The 21554-nt window shown below is 42.9% G+C and overlaps 1 protein-coding gene across 3 annotated transcripts in view; it reads left to right on the forward strand.

Annotated features, from left to right (window-relative positions):
- Positions 1 to 21554, forward strand: part of mcamb (melanoma cell adhesion molecule b) — a 35755-nt gene that overhangs the window by 5499 nt on the left and 8702 nt on the right. For all 3 annotated transcript variants that reach the window (XM_071520539.1, XM_071520540.1, XM_071520542.1), the window contains exons 2-7: positions 19122 to 19249; positions 19372 to 19603; positions 19776 to 19846; positions 20026 to 20113; positions 20268 to 20447; positions 21081 to 21208. In XM_071520539.1, coding sequence (XP_071376640.1) covers positions 19122 to 19249; positions 19372 to 19603; positions 19776 to 19846; positions 20026 to 20113; positions 20268 to 20447; positions 21081 to 21208 — 827 coding nt within the window. The remainder of the gene's footprint in view (positions 1 to 19121; positions 19250 to 19371; positions 19604 to 19775; positions 19847 to 20025; positions 20114 to 20267; positions 20448 to 21080; positions 21209 to 21554) is intronic.

A 21554-nucleotide genomic window follows, 5' to 3' on the forward strand; every position in this document is an offset into this window, starting at 1 on the left:
TCGGATGCTCTAGACTTTTAAAGCAACATTCCCGTAGCAGTAAAAGTATACTTACTGCTTAAATACTAATCCAGCAACCACACTAACAATTGCTGCACTTACTGTATCTTTATAGGGGCCAGGAAGGGTGCAATTAGGCTTCAGGATAGGAAACAGTTAGCTGCTGGACGAGTACCTCCCGCCACCAGCCTATAGATTATAATCCCACACTGTTAACCACAGGCAGGCTAAAATACCTTAGAGTGAGGCTGTGCAGCTCCTCCAGGTAACACATGACAGTTGTACAGAGTGACATCAGATCAGAGCAAGTGAAAACACACACATCCAGAAAACCGTTTAGAAGTTAATGGATTCCTTAGTGTTAGACCATGAAAGCCAAAAGAAGCGCTACATGTGTTTTCAAGTGTTTTCAAGTGTTTTAATGGAAACAATGTTTTGATCCCGATGCTCGCTGCTGGACCATAGAATGGATTGATGCTGCGCACTTGGGAGCATGATTTTTTAGAAGCAAAAGGTTTCCTTTTACTGTTTGATCTTCCTATTGATGTGAATAACATCCATTATCACCATTACCTGGGTCAATACAGCAGACCAGCAGTGGAGGGAGGGGGGTGGGGGGTCAGTCAGCTGTTATTGGTGCAGAAAGCTCCCAGGCCCCTGTGCTGTTGTCATCAGGGCCATGTTGTGTATGTGTTCAGCTCACTATCTAACTCCAAGTGGTTGCTTGTATAATGTAGCTCAAGCAATCAAACAAAATATGCAATCAAGGCTTGCTGAATGATATCTTTAACATCAACACTTTTTTTGTGCCAAAGCCAGTGGTCCTACAATTGTTTATTGTTCAGAGGGAAGGAAGGAAGTTGATATTCCTCCTTGTTCACTTCAGTTATCAGATAGGGGAAAATGCCACCCTTTTGTCAGCATTTTTTCCCCAGCGGAAAAAACATTTTAAGTCATAAACTAGGTGGTTTCAAATTGCTAAACATCTGTCAGTCATCTTTTTACAGTGATTTTGTAATTGCCACTGACGAACTGCTTTCAGAAAACTCCGAATTTTTCACTATAGATAGGCTTTATGAAACAAAAAATGAAAAACCAGTGTTGCCCAAGTACTCTTGGGCAACACTGGTTTTTCATTTTTAACACAATATCTGCCTTGTCTGCAGATGTGCAATGAGGCATTTCATCTGTAAGTCATATTAGATAGCCTCAAAGCGCGTCGGACAGCCTCGGTGTACTCTGATCTATATGCTCTATATTTGGCTGTAGGGCAAACCCATTCATATCAAGAAGTTTAGAGATCACCTTCAGATGCTAGCCTCTACCTAGCCGCTCCTCCACTGACTGTTACCACTTACACTGCTCTTGCAGGTCTTTGAAGTTCCTCGAACAGGCAGACAGCTGCATACACCTGGCGCCCTCACAGTCTGCATAACACACACTCCCAGGGAGGCACAGGCTAGGCTCAGATTACTGAAGTTTTCATTATCACATAGACACACACACACGCACACACACACACACACACACACACACACACACACACACACACACAGACCTTGTGCCCCCTCAGGTCTCAGTAGCCCCTTCTCCCAGCCACATTCTCTTTCTCAGCTTAATGATCCTTTGTCATCATGTTTTATTTTGCTCAAAGGGTCAAATTACTCTTTCACTGCTAGTGACGCTGACACACTGCAGAACTTTAACTTTCTCTATTTCACTTTCTAGTTAACACATGATTGCATGCATGCAATTCGAACGCATTCATCTACTGCGGTAATTATTTGAGAGCATAATGTTCAGTATGTTGCTGCAGGCATTATGGTGCTGATAGCACGGTGGTAGCTCATGCCTCCCTTTCAGTTGTGCTATATTCATAACTTGCTGGTGAGTTGTGTCGCCCAGAGGCACGCAACAGCTCAAAGTGATCGTCAAGAGATAAGCTGTAGGGAAATAAAGTTGTTAAAGTGGTTAAAGTAACAAACAGCTGGTCTTAAAGGTGTTAATAAGAGGATGAACTCAAATACATTTTCAGTCTGTCTTCTCTACAGAACGTAGAATGAGAGTGACAGTACTATAATTTGCTAAGTAGCTGCTAACAAGAAATAGAAAAAGATTTTGCATTTTTGAGTTCTACTGATGCAGTGTGTTTCAAGGAGTTATATTAATGAAAAAACCTTCAGATTGTTAATCCAATATATCTGTAAAGCTATTAATGTATATTGGCACAGAGGCCTAGAATCAGATCGCACCAAGAAAACGAAAATGTTGGTAACGATCAAGCCACAACCAAAATACAATCCCATGAGGAATTCTTCTACATCTATGAATGCTTAGATGAGTTCTAAACATTGTACATGCTGTAGGAAAGTAGGACATGGGCCTGTTCTCTGTCTGAGATTTTGCATCCAGAGCACAATTCGTTGGACAGGTACTGGGGCTGCAGCTCCAATGCCCCCATTTGGAAGTCATTTAGAAGTAGTGGAGAATTGCGTTTTACTAAGCTGGCAAGTGGAAAGCAGCTGGTATGCAGCGCTCGAACCCCGACTGAGCGCTGAACCCCTACCTGCTCCAGCGGTTTAACATTATGGGACGCTACACTATGGCCTCTCTAACGAAGTGCAGATATGCAAGGAGTTCATGGAAATACTGAGGAATGGATTGGACAGCAAGCACCTATCACCAAAGCTCTGAGAACTTTTTTTGTCTGTTTCAGCTCTGTCCATTATCAAACCTGCCTAATTTTCCATGCCTTATCATTGTCACTGGTTTGAATATATGGTTTGAATATGAAGCTGAGTATTTGTTCTTTCTCCTTCCGCTCCTGATCTTTCCCTGGACTTCTGGGGTAGCTTGTTGAGTGCAGCGAGGTTATTGTACTAAATGGAATTTTACCCCACAGAATGGCTTGCAAAGCTCATCTTGGGTCATGGTTAAAACAACAAACCAAACTAACTATACTATGTTGTATCTGCTAAGCAATAAACTCATGCTTCATCCTCCAGAGGCATGACATTTGGACTTTTATTTAGATAAATTAAGAGATGTGTGACCAGCCAAAAACATCAACATCATCGGTCAGTGAGGAGATTTTTCTCTGATTATGTAAGAGGCGGTGAAGAGGTGCAGGGGGAACCAGTCTGCTAGTCTGAGGCCGAGTGAATAATCACTTGTATTACATTTATATTCAATTTCTGCTTGAAATTTCTAACCTAAAATTAACCCTCACTCCCGACAGTGCAAGCTGCAGAGAAATATTCTTGCAACATTGCTTTTGTCCTCTCCACAAAATTGCGTATGGATTTTTGGTGTGTTTTTCTGGCACACTTTGATGCACAAAAGTAATAATTGCGGTTTGTGTTTGGCCACAGAGGATCGTATCACTTTTTATAGGGCTCTAAAAGCAGAGGGACCAGCTGCCTGCCCAGCACTAGAATAGGCATAGAGACTGGAGTTTGGATCATGGAGAAAGGATGGGCAATATTCTATTCTATTCTATTCTATTCTATTCTATTCTATTCTATTCTATTCTATTCTATTCCATTCTATTCCCAGGTAGCGTCCGTGTTGCTGGTGTTAATGGGTCAACCCACAGGAGGCAAGCAGCTTTGCAAACAAACACTTAGCATGCCGGCAGCTTGTTACGACAGCGGCTGGACGTCTCAGACCTAAAAAGAAACTGCCCGCCTCGATTTCCACTCAATCCATTTGTTTTCAGCGTGGAGTGGAATCTAAGAATGTAAGAGAAGGCTAAACACACTGTTACGGTGTAATTTTGCCAGTCCTAAGTAATAGCTTTGCAGTCTACCTGAATGATATTGAATGTCTCCTCTGATTATTGCCAGTTTATGTTAGATCCGGACTGTAGAGAGGCTGTGGGTTGTCATCCTGCGCCGTTTCAGTTCAGTTTTATTTAACTTCATGTTGACTCCAAGGGAGAATTCTTTCTGTATAAATTTAGAATATTACTTGTAACTGAGATACACAGATACAGGCAGCCTAAAGCCAACCTGACAACCTGAAGATGTGGGTCACCATGGGAGCTAATAACCATGACAGCACAATTACATTACATTACATTATGTCATTTAGCAGACGCTTTTGTCCAAAGTACATTTTGTCAGCAGTAGTCTAACCGACAGTATATCACAGTCTTCATCAGCTAAGCCTTCAATAGGAATAAGTAATCAGAGTTTCTTTTTTTAATTTTTATTAAGGGTAGAAGGGGAAAAAGATTGTTACAAAATATTGTTTTCTGGAGTGGTTCAATGGGAAGAATTTAAAAATGAATTAGATATTGATTTTTCCATCCCAAACAAAGACCTTTGATTCAGAAATGCCCAATAATATCTAGTTGTTTATTTGCCACAACAACCAAGATAACGAGGTATTTATTGGTGACAGACCATTATTGGAGGCAGACTTTTATGTTATCTGTACATAAAAGATGTCACAAGTGAATTTTGAATACAGTAGTCACAGAATTTATTAGTAAATATTCTACAGCACTTGAATCCATGTGCAGTTTCAATATTAAATGCTACCATATCTTTCCAACAGGATATGGTGATAATAACAAGGCAGGGTGAATGTTTTGCTTGCATGAGCAGTTTTTTAGGTAACAGTACAGACATTTGCCAATGCAGTGCAACCATTTTTGAGATCAGGCGTTTATTGGAAATGGTCCAATTTGCTTTCTCCCCTGTTCTGGGTCATAGGTTGCTTATTGGCCACAGACCAGCCAGTTGTCCAATCCTGTCAGTCACACTGACTCCGGTGTCAAGATGATTGGTTGGTACACAGTCTTTTGGCTTTAAGAAATAGTGAACATTCTTAACCCTTCCAAGGGTGTGGAGGTTTAATGAGACGGTGTAATCAACACCATCCACACTGTCACATGGGATATATGTGTGATATGTGGGGCATGTGTATATTACATACATCCTGTATATGAACATATTTCCAAAAAAAAAAAAAAAAAAAAAAAAAATTAACTTTGTGTCATTGTCAAACTCACACACTTTGCTTAATTTATTGTAAGATTGTAAGACAACTAATTTGCCCCATTATACCACAAGATTTCTTGCATTCCTATTGCAAATATTTGGTCTGCATTCCTAAGCTGTTGCTCATCAGTTGTCAGAGGTGTGCAGTGTCTCCACTGTTTATTTTTTTGCGATTAACATTTTTTATTTTGAAAAACTGTCACAGACAGTGTATTCATCAGTTATCAAATGAGCCAACATGACCCCCTGTTATATAAAAGGCCTATCTTGACCTACAGCTCCGAATAAAAGGGAAACAATTACCAGAGAGATAAGAAATATACAAAAAAAGGTACTTTGGTAAAGTCTGCCAATTTAGAAAATGGTTCCTTTTAGATGTGCCGATTGCTGGTGTCTCCACTGTTTGACAAAAGACAGTTGCCAGAAGCTCTGTTTGTTCGGGCACACAATATTTACGTCCCACTTTTAATAACTTTGATCATTGGACAGTCTCTTTGGTGATGTACTTCACTTGTTTTCAGGATGTTGTCGGTTCATTTGTCAGTATGTCTGTGGTTACCATTCCATCATGAATAACATGATACCGTAGAAGGAAATCATTCAAAGCTTGCACACATCAGCCTGCAAGCAGCTGCTCTAATGCTCTGAAAACAAACATCTTGGTTGTACAATGTCTCCACAATTGTTCTCTTCTCCAGACCTGTTTTCTCAGACGGGGGTGATGTGAGCCAGCTCTGGCTGCCTCAGACTATTTTCGGATTAAAATGTGGTGCGATTATGTGCACCAAATGAAATCCAGCTATTAAATATGGCTCTTGGCATGATTTCTGTGGTCTGGCTGCCTAAGTATGAATGTAGTCCTCTGATGATGCAGTGCTGCTCTCCACAGTGTTGTTAATGAAGAGGGTCTGAGTGACAGCACAAACAGAAATGCGAGCACAAACACAAATACGTACACATGGGCGCAGGCGGATATAATGTTGTTAATGTTGTGTGGTCCAAACCCTTAGCTCTTGGTTTTCAGGTGGCAGGTTAAAAACTCCTTAGTAAAAGCTACAATAAATCCAGTACCAATAAGATTATTTTGGCTTTTTCTGCCTTTATTTGGTAGACACAGTACAGAGAGACAGATAAGATTGGGAAAGAGAGATGGGGTGACATGCGAAAAAGGTCCCAGGCCACCAGGACGCCTCAGAGGTCTGTTTTTATCCATTATCAGATGAATATCTCTAAAATTTTGTCAAAGAAGGAAGTTGTAGACATGAGCATCCAAAGAGCTACAGGACATCCAGGCAGCAAATCGGTGATATTGGCAAGCGTAAATCCATCAGAATCCATCACAGACATAAATGCAACAGGATACAAGGCAGGGTCAAAGTCAGAAGCTGAACCAAAGCTAGTATCTGAAGAAGAAGTCGTCTCTAACACTGATAAGATGGCAGGAAGACGAGGCTACTGAAGAAGGACTTAAGAAATTATCAATACCTAATGTATGTGAATGGACTTTCCGGATGTTGGCTCCTCAGGAAGATGTCTTCCGAAGATTATCCCGGGTCCTAACCCTTCCGATCTTGTCACCATTTGAGCATGACACCCAGGGAAAGAGTTCAGATGCAAAATCTCATTTCACACATGCAGTGCTGTTGCAATGTATGTGAAATTCTGAGCAAAGTGGCCAGTGAAAAGCTTGTTGTCTGGCTGATTTCGTCCTGCATGATGTACAGTGAAGAGTGTTCATGAGAACAGTTCACAGCATTGAGGAGGAGAACAGGCCATGTGCTTCAGATTTGTGAGGTGAAACTGAATGTCAATATGAAACCAGAGCAGAGGCGGCTATTTCAATCTTCCTCAGCCCTCTGTGATGTTTTTCACTTTGGTGGTCAAGATACTATATTCTATGCGAGGGAAAATCACTGCAGATGGTTTGATGTCATATAGAACATGTTGCACAAGGCCTAGAAAATATTATCATGTTGGTTTGAATAAAGATCATTGATAGTGGCTGCAAAGGAATGAAGAATGATCTCATCCGTAGACCTCAACTCAATCATCGGCTGCTACGCTTTGATTTCTGGTGGAGAAGTCCATTGCTGAGGTCTCTCTTCCATCCTGGCACTGTGATTTATGTGCTCCTCAACCCCTTAACTCTGCTCTGAGGTCAAACACACACAGAGCGCTCTCTGTCCCCCTGGTAAGTGTTGCCGATGTGAGAAAAACACTCACTGCTTGGCCAGTGGAGGACCAGTGGAGGCCCCACCTCTCCACACTGCTCTCTCTGTGTATTTGCTTTTATGATGGAGATGTGATAGAGAGTGTGATAAAGATGAGACCCCAGTGCTGCTCTTTTACCAGGCGCCGTGGATAATTGCTGTAGAGGGCCAGCTCCTGTCCCTCTGGCAAGTGAAAGTGATATATATCAATAATATAATGTTGTGGACAGTGACTGATGTGTCGCAAGAAATGGGACTGGAGGTTGCAACTAAGGCAGGATGATGTTTCTAAACAAGGGGTTTTAGTGCTCAGCGTAATCTTTGGTCCATGAATTCGCTGTACGCTATTGGTGAAAACCTTTCATCATACTCAAACTCAGTAAATCCTGCACACTGACATCTATTTCTTTTTAACGAAATCACTTTTCTTTTTAAAGTTCTAAAAAGACAAGAATAACTTGATATATGAATTGATGATTTGAATCGTAGTTTAAATTGCAGTTGTAATATTCTGTCAAATAATTGCAATTTTATGTCAATATCGTTCAGCCCTACTCTGTATGGTGGGGTGGGGTTGGGGGGTAGGGGGTCTTGGTCTGGACTGGACTTTGTTTGGGGGAAATCTTGCTAGAAAGAAGACTAGGGCAAATGCAGAGAATTGAGCTGAGAGCTGAGAGTCAACAGGCTCCAGATCCAAGTCTGAACTGTGAAGCTTCAGCTGCTTCAGATTCTGTTTGAGCCCTGGATCTGAAGTCGTCCTGTGGGAGCGGGTCTGACTGGCATAAGTGGAGACCAGAGAAGATCGCTTGGCCTTTTGTCAGAATCTCTGCCTCCTCCTATTCTCCCATGGTTCAACGCCCTGCTTAATAATGGATGTTGTTTTCCTGAAACAACGCTCTGTGCTGATCTAATGCACATTAGGACCCTTTTAACCTAATGCAACCTATCAGGCCTGAGCCACGGCACTGCCTTGCTGACTCCACAGAGGAGACTGATGTGGATCCTGTGGCTTCACAGTGTTTAGTTACAGTAGATTACTGGTGACGCGACTGTTAACTTTTATGGTTTGCACTCTGGCTTTAGTGTTTGTCTATGGGATAACTAAGGTCTACATTTATAGGGTTTTATCCTCTATCAATCTATGTTTTCTGTTATCAATCTATCCATTAATTTACATTTTCTAAATTATTTTTGCATCACAGGTTGTGTCCCTTCTGTTTGAGCTGTGATTATTGAGAGGCTTTTTCCACCTATTACACCAGACATTCAATACCAAGTGAGCTGTTATGATTTGATTCAGTTCAATTCAATCCATTTTAATCAGCATTCCTCGTGTAGAAACAGCTGATGCAGTAAAAAGAGATCATTGTTTCATCTGGTTGCTTCATCATGCCGTAGAAATACCCAGGAGCTCAGAACACAACATGTGAGATATTGAAACCGCATGTCCTTTTTTTATTTATGCTTAATGAACAGTCAAAGCTTTGTGAGAACTTGAGATGCTGCAAGTGTGATTAAAATCATATTTGTCTGGACAGCTTAATAACAAACATTTTTACCCATGACTCATCTTCCACAGTGTTGGGGACCACACACACACACGCGCGCAAGCACACACACACACACACACACACACACACACACACACACACATTGAAGAGTCTCTCCACTACTTAATGGCGGCTGTACATGTTATAAATGCTTAGTGTGTAGGAGATGTAGACATGTGTAAGCATGTTTATCTAAAACAATGCTTGTTGCAGCGATTTAGGAATAATTTTTGTATTGTGTGTTGGGAACATTGTAAGGACCGCACCTTCCCCCAGTCATTCAGCCTGCTTTGCCCATACTTTATGTGCAAACAGGACTTCCTCAGTGGTTTGGTTATAATTTTATTACCGAGCGCTATATGAAAAAGTGTCTATTTGCATCGGCCCTGAGGGCAGACTGAAATCAAATATTTGCACTATCCATTTTCACCATGGACTACTGGTCATATGTGTATATATGCATGATATACAGAAGCAATAGGGAATGTGTTTGGGTTTTTTTTACATTTTTTTATTTGCATAAGGATTATAAAACACAAGATTGCCATATTGCATATTGATGTGCAACACAATAGCTGTCAGAGCTTTTCCTTAAGCAAAATTGGCTCCTTTACAAAGGTGATATCTCTATTTGATCTTTGGCCCAAAGCATGTACAGATACTTCCGACACACACACACACACACACTGTATATCCACAGACACACACCTGCACACACACACACACACACACACACACTCACACACACACACACACACACACAGACCAGCCGAACATCCAGCCAAACATCCTTTTGTAATTCATTCATGCCACATTCAGCGTGCACCAAAAAAGGAGAGAGCTGCTGCCGAATACCTTATCCTGTGAGTCGATGGGCAAATAGCTTCCTGTGTGTGTGTGTGTGTGTGTGTGTGTGTGTGTGTGTGTGTGTATGTGTGTGTGTGTATCTGTCTGAACTGTGCTTGCTAGCTTCCAGAGCATTCTATCTTTAGCCTGTCTATGCCAGCAGCAAGCAACGCACATCTCATACTTGTGAAGCCATGTCATGGGACCTCTCTCTCTCTCTCTCTCTCTCTCCCTCTCTCTTTATCATCACCATCAATGCCGCACAAAAATACCATCCCTGTTGGCCTTTCCCATACTTCTGAGCAGCTTGTGTTATTTTCTTTCTGCCTGCTTACACAGTGGCTGATTCGGAGACTGTTTTTTGGTCTGGGACGTGGGAAAGGGGATGGAGGGGACGTTTGTACCACCATGGGAGCAGGCTTGAGGGGAGAGGCCCACTGAGCTCCACTCAGAACACTCACACACACACACACACACACACACACACACACACAGGCATGGCACACACATAAGCACAGAATTGAAAGATGTCATTTAACTATGTTGTTTTAATATTGGAGGAGTCGTGGAGTTGGACATGGGAAGCTGACCACATCTCACATGAAGTCAGAAGTCATGTAGAACACATATTTTATGTGTGGGGGGGCAGGGGGGTATATCAAAATAGCTGGGTTTGGAAACTCTGAGTAAAGGGGAGTGGGTCTTGTTGCCAAGTATTTATCAAAGGCTGGGGAACAGAGTGAACTCTCTTTGGTGTGCGTCTGCTGAAGGAAGACCAAAGAACCGCTTATCAAAGAGGGATTAGCCTGAGGTCAGTGAACCTGTGGTGGTCTACTCTTCACAGCTGTGATCTGAGACGGCTCCAACGTCGTTTTGATGCTAGTCCAACACTCTTTAAAACTAATCCAGAACTGTTCCCTTGACAATTTTGAACATACATCGCATATGCACATAGATGATATTTGAACCATGCAGTTGCGGTATGAAGTGTGTCATTCCTGCGGTTCATCCCTGCTCCCAGGAGAAAAAGTGCTGTTTTTTAACCTTTATTCATCCGGGGAAAGTTGACTCTCCCTGTATGAGAGTTGAATCATGCTGTTTTTCAGCACCTCCACACTTCACACTCATACAATTACACACATTCGCACCTGCTCTCCCTCCCCTTGCAACCACAGTCTTCTACTGATGGCCACAGAGCAACTGAATGCCTGGCTCAAGCGCACCTTTCTTGTACTGTAGTTGTTGAGGGAAGCAACAGCTTTTCTCATTCACTTTCCCCTCCTAGATTTGGGTCTTCAGCTGCCGCCCCTCTGGTCACATGCCTGCCTCTCTTACCTCTAGGACACCATCACACCCAACAGAATTAACATTATTATAGTCATCGCTAATATTTATGGGAGATCCAGCCAAGGCTTTTAAAAGTGGTGATTCACTGGAGTCTGGAGTGCTGAGGACCGAGCCGGGTCTGGCCTGATCTGATCTTGGCAACAGGTGGTCCGCTGAAAGGGAATATAGAGTGGGATCAGCCTCACCAGGGGAAATCAGAGCGACTCCCTCCCTGTCTCCCCCGCTGTGTGGTCCAGTCTGATCCTCCCAACTGTATTTACTTTCCCTCTATCCTCCGTCTCCTCTGCCTCTGTAAATCGTTAATTTTGATGGCATGTTGAGTGGATACTGCACGCCTTTGGCTCCAGCACCCTGGGGATTGCTGTGTGTGTGTGTGTAACACACACACACGTGTGTGTTAGGAAAAGTGGCTGGCAGGTCAGTGGGACATGCCGACCTTGCCTTCTCTCAGGCATCGTGGGAATGTGCAGTCCGCTGTGGTTGGTGCAGCTGCTGCTGTCTGTCTCATTGTCTCCTGCACACAGCAAATAAAACATCACCTGAAACTCACACAGGATCCACACACTAGACCGATCCTGGACAACTTACAGTAGTTTCTATAGACGTGTTTCCTATAGATATGAAAAGTTTGTATTTTCAGGTTTTTTGGCTATGTATATGGCGCATGGCTGCACACCATTTGGCACTGATAGATGACATCTGGATTACTACACTGTACTCTACCTATCTCGATCCATTCACATCTAAAATGAATTCCTCTGGCGTCTAGTTTCTAGATGCTATTTCTGAATGGTGCTATTGGCTGGTGCTGTCCTCCTCAGCAGAGTGAGGGAAGAGTGGGAATAGAGCCATGACAGTAGTGATATCCAGCTCAACCCAAGGTCACTGCCCTGAGAACTAGCCTCAGCAATGTCTCTTTGTGTCTTTGTGACTTTAATTAGGTCTCAAGAGTCCTCATTTATAAATGAAAGCTTTGATATGATAACTGGTGAGAGCCAATGCAAGTGAATAGAAAAAGTCCATACATATTTATGAGAAAAGACAAGAAATGAAGAGTAAAATATATTAGGGCCATGGAGCCTGGTGTCTGGGGTCCCTGCTCATTACCATCACACACCTGGGATCAAAGAAGCTGTCAGTTCTCTTTGCAGCATTATAGCTACAGGATTGCTAGATGGATTTCAAAATAGCATAACAAAATCTACAGTGTTAAAGAGTAATGGCTGCAGAAATCATATCTATTTATCACCAGGGTGTTTACTGTAGAACATCTGACATTCTTTCATTCTAGTGGCTTATGCATGGCAACTTAAATTCTGTTGCATGTTCACTTCATAGAAATGGAGTATGCCTGCCTTGCCAGAGTCGTGTGATGGTATGTGTGGGATTCATGAGTCAGTCCTTTGATGGTTCTGAGTGCCTTATTAAAGGCAAGTGCCCTCTGTGGTGTGTGTTAAAATGCCTTGGGGTACATCGTAGGACTAATGTGATTGATGAACATCTGACAAGGCCCACAGTGTTTACATCTTTAGGAATGTCTTATAAGATTCTTTTACACCATTTAGCCAGGCCAAGTTGAGCTGAGCTAAGTGTGGCTACTGTTCTGGAGATGGATCCACGTATGGGGATGACTAGAGATCGGCCTGCATCTCCATCTGACTCCATCTGTCCATCAGGCCAGGTGATACCTCAGATATCTCAGACATCACTGGTCTCATTTTGATGAAACTTGGATGGGTGATGCATCTTTGCAATGTGTTGCAGCATTTAAAAATCACACTAATTGGGATAATGGGGATGCTATAATTGAAGGACAAAATTTTAAACTCATATGTGATATCTCAGCCACCACCAGTCTAACGGAACTTGGAGGGATGATGCATTTTGGCACTGTGTTCTGGTGTTTAAAAAAATACATTGATTGGCCAGATGGGAGCATTATAATTAAAGTTTAAAACTTTGAAAGGCCATAACTGCTGCACCACTAGTCCGATTCTGATGAGACTTGAAGTGATGATGCATCTTGCTACTGATTGGCCCAAATGGAGCCTGCATCATTCGTGGGGGGACGACAATATTTACGTTTGGTGCTTGGAATTATATTTTATTGGAAAAGCAGAATCAAAAAAAGATTTTTAACACCAGTCATGCAGAGCATTTGTATGCCAAGGAGCCAGAAGGCTGATGGTTTGACTTCAGTAAAAGGTGGTGTTTTTCTGGGACACTTGTATAAACTTAACAACCTTCAATTTATCAGTAGAAATGAAAGTGGAAGGTCGGGGAATGCTAGTTTGGAGTTGACAGTGGCATTGTGAATCTCTCTCAGTCACTCTCACCTTAGTGGCTGCGTTAGAGATAGAGTGACAGTTGTTATCTTCAGCTTGGTACCATTTCTGTCTGCCTGCCAGATACGTGTGCTGTTGAAGGATTAGTGTCATAAGTGTCAGAAGCTACCGCAACTCTCAAACACAGCACAATACACTCGGCATAAACCCAACCGCCCTCTTCTTCGCACATCTAGCTCTCCATCTGCCTCCCTGTTTTCTCCCCCTTTACCCTCGCTCTACTTCTCTCTTTTCTTTCTCGTATCCTCTCTTGTTCGTCTTTTATCTCTCTTGTTTTCTCATGTAAACTCTACACTCTATTCAGCCTGCTCGGGCCTATTTACATCGTACAAAGAGCAGCCTGACTGAGGCACTGTTTTCCCATGCTCCCTCTCTCACACCCAGTCCTGAAGTAGGGCTGCTATTTCTGCTGCCGGTCGGGTCAACGCACCGCAATTCTGCTGTATCATGTAAGCAAACCAGCTCGATAGGCCATTGTTATTCTTAGATGTGACAAGGCTGGAAACATGCCGCTGAGTTGTCACTTCATATTACAGCAATCTGGTTTTAACTAACATACCCCGAGGCATGAATGGCTGTTTCTCAGTAAAACACAGCAGAAACTAATTTAATGTAATTGTGATTGCGGTTTGTACGGTCCTCATTATTTTTTTAAGTGGACTAAACTGATGCCCCCACATCTTTGCTGCTTTTGCTGCCTTTACGTTCACTGTGTTTCTCAGCATTGCTCTCACCTGACAGGATAAGCTAATTGGGGAAGTAATTAAAACTAGGTTCATGACTGAAAACACACACAGACACACTGCTGTCAGTATTTCTCTATCCTCCTTTCCTTCCTTTTAATGTAATATTCACACTCGTCCTCTCATGTCTGAGTTCGGTGGAGTCTCAGTCTTTTCTTCAGAGAACATGACAGAAGAGCCCCAGTGTAAATTAAACATGAATGGACGTCTTAGCTGGGGAATCCTTGGTATGTAAATATTAATACAGTACCTTCTAAACTAGCGATGGTTGAAACAGATTATATAAGGACACTCAGTAATGCAAACAAAACTGCTTGCTCCGCCGTTTAGATTAATGGATTCTGGAGTAGAGAGTCGCCTGCATCTGCCCATTTGGAGAGAGAGCAGAAAAGCCGTCTTTGAATCATTAAAACAACTGGATGGAGAGTAATGAGTGAAAAACAGCAATGTGGGATGTGTGTCATGTGCTAGTTTCTTTTGGACGATTATTGTAAAGCGTGTAATGATGTGCTTACTGCTGGAGTCATGTCTCCAGGTCAGGGTCACTAGTCACTTGCCCCAGGGATTAGTGAGCTATGGTTAAAAGACTTTTTTTTATGAGTGTGTGTGTGTGTGTTTATGCCAGATTCCCCTGCACTTATGATGGGTTCGTCCCACCTCACGACTCCCAGACGCCAGGGCTGAATGGTCTCAGGTTGTGTTTGTGTGTGTGTGTGTGTGTTTAAGGGATCACCCTGTCGGCCGCCACAGCTTTGATCTGGAATTAGAGATTGATATTCAAGCAAGTACTTCTTAATGTTTTTTTAAAGATCAGTAGTGTGCCTTGCCAGTCTAGTAAAATCATTTGATCATTTTTGTTTGTCGTTTTTGCTTCATTTGACATTCTACAGTTGAGAAAGAGATAGGTAAGATAGTGAAAAGAAAACGGTTATTTGATTTGAATGCCAGTCAGTGTATTGGTGAACCTCCTCTCCTCTCCTCTCTTCTCCTCTCCTCTCCTCTCCTCTCCTCTCCTCTCCTCTCCTCTCCTCTCCTCTCCTCTCCTCTCCTCTCCTCTCCTCTTCCTCTCCTCTCCTTCACCATTGACCATCTGTGGTCTGGGCCAGTTGCCAGCACAGACAGAGGGAGCGCAGGTTGACTGCAGCGTGTCAACTAAACCTTCATGGTCAGAGATTCACAACACATTCCAGCCTTTGAACAACCAGATGCCATTTCTCATCTATCTACTGTACCTGTCACAGTGATGCTCAGTGTGTCTGTTTGAAATATACATTGGTACCATAAATGTTTTAAAATACATACTGATTTAAGATAGTTGACACTCCCCCCTTCTTGTTCGCCCATCACACATCACATGGTGGTTTTATAGGTGTGGATAAGGAGCCACAGAAGCACAGAAAGCCAGACAGGAAGCTTTGTTATCATCGCTCTCTACAGACCAGACAGTGGTTGTTATGTCTACAGCGAAATCAAGGCCTTTTGTCAGGATACACAATGTCTTTGATTTGGCTTCTCCCTCGAGATTGAAGCCTTATCCCATCTGCCTCCACTCTCTTTCATGAGAAGTTGGGTTGGGGCTTATTTTGTCTTATCTTTAAGAGGGCCTAGATTTGTCGTGCCTTTGAATGCAACCCACCTCCTCTGTGCGTCGAGGTGTGTTTTAGAAGGAACAGCTGAAGCGAGACTTTTGTTTTGTGTTTAGGCGTCACCTGCAGCCTTGAGTCAGATCGTCACATCAGCCGTAGCTGCCTCCTTACAGCTGCGTAGCGACTGGAGCTCTTTGAAGCTGCTGTCTCCGTGGCAGAGGAGACTGCCAACACAATCATCACTGCTGTCAGACTAATTGAGATGTGTGTGTGTGTGTGTGTGTGTGTGTGTATGTGTGTGTGTGTGCTTCTGTCCCAGACTCAATTCGCTATATAAATTGGAGGCAAGTACCTCCTTTTAACTGGTATGTTTCTCTGGTATTTTTTCTGTGTATCTGTGTTTCTTTGACTTTAAAGTCACAATGAAATGACATGACTTGCTTCCTTAATTTGATGTATTTCCTTTTGAAACAGGATATTTGGGCGGGACATAACATAACATGGGGAGGGGTATAAACCAATGGGTATCAGTTAGAGAGAGACAGATGGGAGGAGCAGAGGGGTGGGATTGTTCAAAAATCTGTGATACCGTTTTCTAGGAAGTAAATGTAATGGGATTTTGATATAAAAATACAAGAAAATAATAATTTTGGCATTTACTGTTAAATAGGTGTATATTATGGCATGGAAAAAGTAACAAAGTAAATGAGTCATTTTTCATGTCATTGTGACTTTAAACATTGCTATTTTTGAAATAAGGGGTTTCCTGTCTCCCTGTGGTGTGGGAATCCTGTCATTAACTGATGTCACTGAGTTTGTCTTGTGGCAGATGTTGAGCCATTTGTTTCCCAGCAAGTCATGCTGCAGCATCGTGTGAAAATGAGACTTTTTGTCTGTTTTCTGTCATTGCTCTTCGTAGTATTCTGTTGCCACGACCCGCACTGTCCATATGTTCTAAATTACACTCCTCTCCTCTCCTCTCCTCTCCTCTCCTCTCCTTTCCTCTCCTCTCCTCTCCTCCACTCCTCCTCTCCTCCTCTCCTCCTCTCCTCTCCTCTCCTCTCACACACACACAGAGACAGATGTTTACTACAGCGGGCGGAGCACATTCCCCTCTTGGGGAAATCACACACACAACATGTGGAATTGCTCTCTTGGGGTCAAACGCACACTCTTCAGGAGAAAGCATATTGTTTGTTAAAGGGAGCTCGTAAAGCTGGAGAGGCCTCGCTTTCCCACTGCGCCACTATTGGAGGGTTTGCTCGGCTCTTTCTGTCGTACAGATTTAAGGCTGTTATCCAATCTGCATGGATCCCAATATCTACTTTCTCATCAGCAGAAAGGATCGATCTGAGGCCCTGGGATGCCAGGTTCTCTGATTGACTGTATACATACGGTAGATGCACTGTGGAGATGAATATTGGTAGAATAACTAATGAGATTTGATTAAGATTCCCAAGAGCAAACACGTATACCCTCCAGTAACTCAGGTCTAGCTACAATCCAAGCCTTATACAACAATCAGACAGGCGGGGCCAGAGTTTGGGAAACTGCTAGTTTGAATTGAAAAGTACAATAGGAGAATATTTGTATCCCCTCCGCACACTACCCATGGCCCTTCCTTAGCTGGAGCAGGGGATGTTGCGAGTGAGTCAGCGTTGTCCTGTCATTGCTAATGGCCAGGAAATGTCTTTGTCGGAGAAGCTAATTGGATTTCAGGAAAGCCTCCGTCCGGCTCCATTAGCCGCCGGTAAACAGCAACACACAGGAGAGGGGAGAGGCAGGTGGGAGAAAATGAGGAGGGAGAAATGGAAAGGGGGAGTTTGGAATGAGATGGGGAGGTGGAGAGAGGGGGAAGAACTGGGGGAGTGAAGGAGAGAGGGAGGGAGGCATGTTTACTGTAGATGCAGGTCAAGTAGCAGCCAGAGGTGGAGGGGTGGAGGGAGGGGAGCAGGTTGAGGGTTTAGGAAGTGTTTACTGTGTGTGCAGATGAAGATGGAGAGAGAAGCATGGGGTGAAGTAATGCAGTGACAGGTAGTTGGGTAATGATGTAATGGAGGAGCTTGGAGCAGGGAGTGCTGGTATTTTGTTGGGATGAGTCAGGCAGACAATGATATTTCTCCTCTATTGTTTGCATTTCCATCATCTTGCATCATCTTAACAAGGCATTTTACTTTTGGGTCTACTACCGTGTCTTAAAATTGTATTTTTCTTAAGACAATTGAAAAAAATCTGCCAGTATGTTGAGGTAGTTTCACTTGTTTCCAAAGCAAATCAACACGTTTAAATAATCACTTGGATGAAGTGTCTTTTGATACCAGTTATGATAGAGTCCTTATTCTGCATTGTTTCAAGAATTTTCTAGAAATTATCTAGAAACAAGTGAAAACTACATTGGAAACAAGTTGTTTATCCCACTCTTTTTTTTTTTTATGGAATATGAAGCTAAAATTCATTTTTGCTGTGTGGTGGTGTTTCAGTGAAGTCTTATTTTTTTTATTATTTAATTATTTTGTTCCATACAAGTTGAGTTAAGAACAAATCCCTATTTACGATAACTGCCCAGCAAAGGGGAAACGGATAGGGAGAAAATAAACATCAGTGAAATGCAGGACACTAGATGCAGCACATCTACATTCTTCTATGAATTTCTCCCTCACAGCAGTTGACGTAAACTGAAACCCCTCCCGCCATCGCTTCATTCACTTACCACTACCACGAGAAAGCCTACAGTCACCAGTGTAATGAATAGGAGCACAAGCAACGGCTAAATCAAACCTGGCGGCCTTGTTCCCTCCGGGCGGCGCCTTTCTGCAGCTTCTCATACACGTATTGAAACACTGCGATGCGAAGTGTAATTGGGGGTCCGTCCTATAGTGGGATGCGTCACGCCGAGAGACCCTGGAAGGGGAAAAACCACTCATTCCTCAGACAGAGACAGAGAAGGAACAGAGGGGCTACTATGCTGCCTGTAAATTGAGCCTTTCTTCCTGTGAGAGGGTGACATACTGGAATGCAGCACATTAATGTGGACATGGGTGGGCTTCTCATTCCTCTCATAGCATCTCTCTCTTGCCTTTGACCCATCATGACTCTCTACTCTTCTTTTTTTATTTTTTTCTCTCTCTATCTGCCTCCCTGCCTCCTGTTCAGTTTATATCATGGGTGTGCGGCTGGAGAATGTCTCAGGGTGTGTGTTTGTGTGCCATATTTCAACATGTGAGATTCTCGCAGCGATAGAAATCATTAGTTAAAGCCGTGATATGAACTTCCAGGTTCTGACATATTACGCTATTTCTCTCTTTCGGGATTTTCTTGATTTTTTTTTTAGAGATACCAACAATTTTTGTCTGTTTTGGTGGAAATATAAGGCCATAATGTGTTGAACAGAACCAACCAAGTCGCCTCTCTCTCTCTCTCTCTCTCTCTCTCTCTCTCTCTCTCTCTCTCTCTCTCTCTCTCTCTCTCTCTCTCTCTCTCTCTCTCAGCAGCATGGGCTGTAGTGGAGGTGAACATGGAGGACAGAGTGGAGGTGTTCAGAGGAGACACAGTTCAGATCACCTGCATGTTCACATCCGCTGATGGCAGCGGGGGTTTGATGATACAGTGGCTTTATGTGAGTTTCATAAACCCCCCTACACCTACACACACACACACACACACACACACACACACACACATATACATACATGTGTGTTGTTTACGTGATGCTTGACATGTCTCAACTTGGATCCGTAGATGACGCAGTTAGGTGTGAGGCAGAGAATCTACTACCAGGACGCCACCACGAACATCGTGGACCGAGGCACGCCGTTCACGGACCGGATCAAGGTCATCGGCTCCGTAGCCAAAGGAGAGCTGGTGCTGATCATCACAGATGTGCAGCTGGAGGACGAGCTGGACTTCATCTGTCAGATCAACGGTGTGACAGCTGGGAACGGCGAGGGACGGACGCAGCTGAGGGTGTTCGGTAAGATTCAACCTGCATGCATCGTGTGTGTGTGTCTTAGTTAATGCTTTGAAGTAGCCAGAGAGGAATTGAGGGAAAGAAAAAGCTAAACCGCAGAGGAAACTGGTCGGTACAAAGCCAACACGCTTAAGGCAACACGCTTAAGTCATACTTCTTCTTGATTCCTTTGCAGAAAGGCCGGAGCTTCCTTCCATTGAACAGGTTCATACAGGGATCTCGGTCAGCAATGAGAACCCATCCAAGGTAAGAGTCTATATTGTACTAAAAGTCTGGACACCAGAGCATGGGAGAGATGCAAATTTCATTTTCAGGAAAAACTTATTTCTTTTAAAAAAAAATGTCCCTCTCCTCTCCTCTCTTCTCCTCTCCTCTCTTCTCCTCTCCTCTCCTCTCCTCTCCTCCCCTCTTCTTCTGTTCTGCAGATTGGGAGCTGTGAGGCCAAAAATGGTTTCCCCAGGCCCAACATCACTTGGTACAGAGACAACATGCCGATGCAGAACGTTCCTGGTGGTGAGAACACAAATGGCTATAGCTTGAATATGGCTGAATATGGTTTAAGCGTTAAACATATCTTCCACTCAACTTCCATCTCTCTCCCTCTCTTGTCTTGTGTGTGTTTGCGTGTTTTTATGTGTGTGTTTGTGTGTGTTTTTGTGTCTCCCAGAGGTGACTGTGCTGTACCAAGTCACCAGGGAATCCAGTGGTCTGTTCTCAGTTAAGAGCGAGCTGAGTATGAAAGTGATGAAGGAGGACAAAGACGCTCTGTTCTACTGCGAGGTCACCTACTTTGTCCCAGGAGGAGTCAGGATGACGGAGTCCAACCGTATTAACATCACTGTACACTGTGAGTTTTCCACATTAAAATATCAGCTATTGATTTTACTGAATACTGTCAATCTATACATCAAATATTTTTAATGTTAAACTAAATATTTGTAGTTTTATAAGCCATGAGTGATATCACTGTGTGTGAGTCCATGTGAGGAGTTTTGTTCCACACTGAAAAAAAAAAATGACACCCACTCATGTCATGAAATTTAAGCACATTATGGGTTAGTATTGAAGTTATCAGTCATCTTAAGACATTTGCTTATAAAATAGTTTTTGAGGACAGAATCATTTATGTTTTCTAAATGTTGCCTGATGAATTTCAGGTAGCATATTTTTTCCAAAATGGATATATAGCATTTTTGAATAAAACCCTTCATATATATTTTCAATTACATATTGTTATAAGGTCTTAAAACGTGATGTATAGAGTCTGCTTAGCCATTTATAAAGCATGATATTTTTCTACAGATTGCCTTAATGGGAAACCTAACCGTAAAGTTCTGTCGCTTATGCATCAGAAGGACCCACACATGTTGAAAACAATCCACCAAAAGCCCAATTATAACATCCTCCATCAACATGTCATGGGGTCTGAACGATAAACTTCCTCCGTGTGCCTCTATTTTATTTCCCATATCTGTTTCAGACCCCTCCACTGCCATCAGTATGTGGGTGGAGTCACCCAAGGGTGAGATCAAGGAAGGAGACACAGTTGAGATTCAGTGCCGCGGCAACGGGAATCCTCAACCGCCCTTCACCTTCAAACATGAAGAAGTAAGAAACTCAGCCCTCTCATGTTCATCATGTTCACCAGAGGCACAAAGTAACTCAAACAGCATACTGTAGGCCTACTTTGTTGACTGTATTGTACAGTATGTATGTCAGTATGTTGCTGTTGTAATGTGGAAACCTTGTAACAGTTTTATTTATATTTCGCTTCAATTGAAGGATTACATGCTCCTCTATGGGTTGAAAATAATTCTCTGACCTCTTGGGCTTATGCAAACCCATTGGATGTCGAAAATGGATTGTCATCAAGCTAAAAATGAGGCTGTTTTTCTTCCTGAAAGTTCCTGAAAGTTGTACTTTTGGAGGTACAAGGTTTTCACCTGACAGTGAC

Source organism: Centroberyx affinis, unplaced genomic scaffold (genome assembly GCF_046629955.1).
Source record: "Centroberyx affinis isolate AG114_WGS23_722 - 3 ecotype Tasmania unplaced genomic scaffold, CSIRO-AGI_Caff_v1 ptg000807l_1, whole genome shotgun sequence".
NCBI lineage: Eukaryota > Metazoa > Chordata > Actinopteri > Beryciformes > Berycidae > Centroberyx > Centroberyx affinis.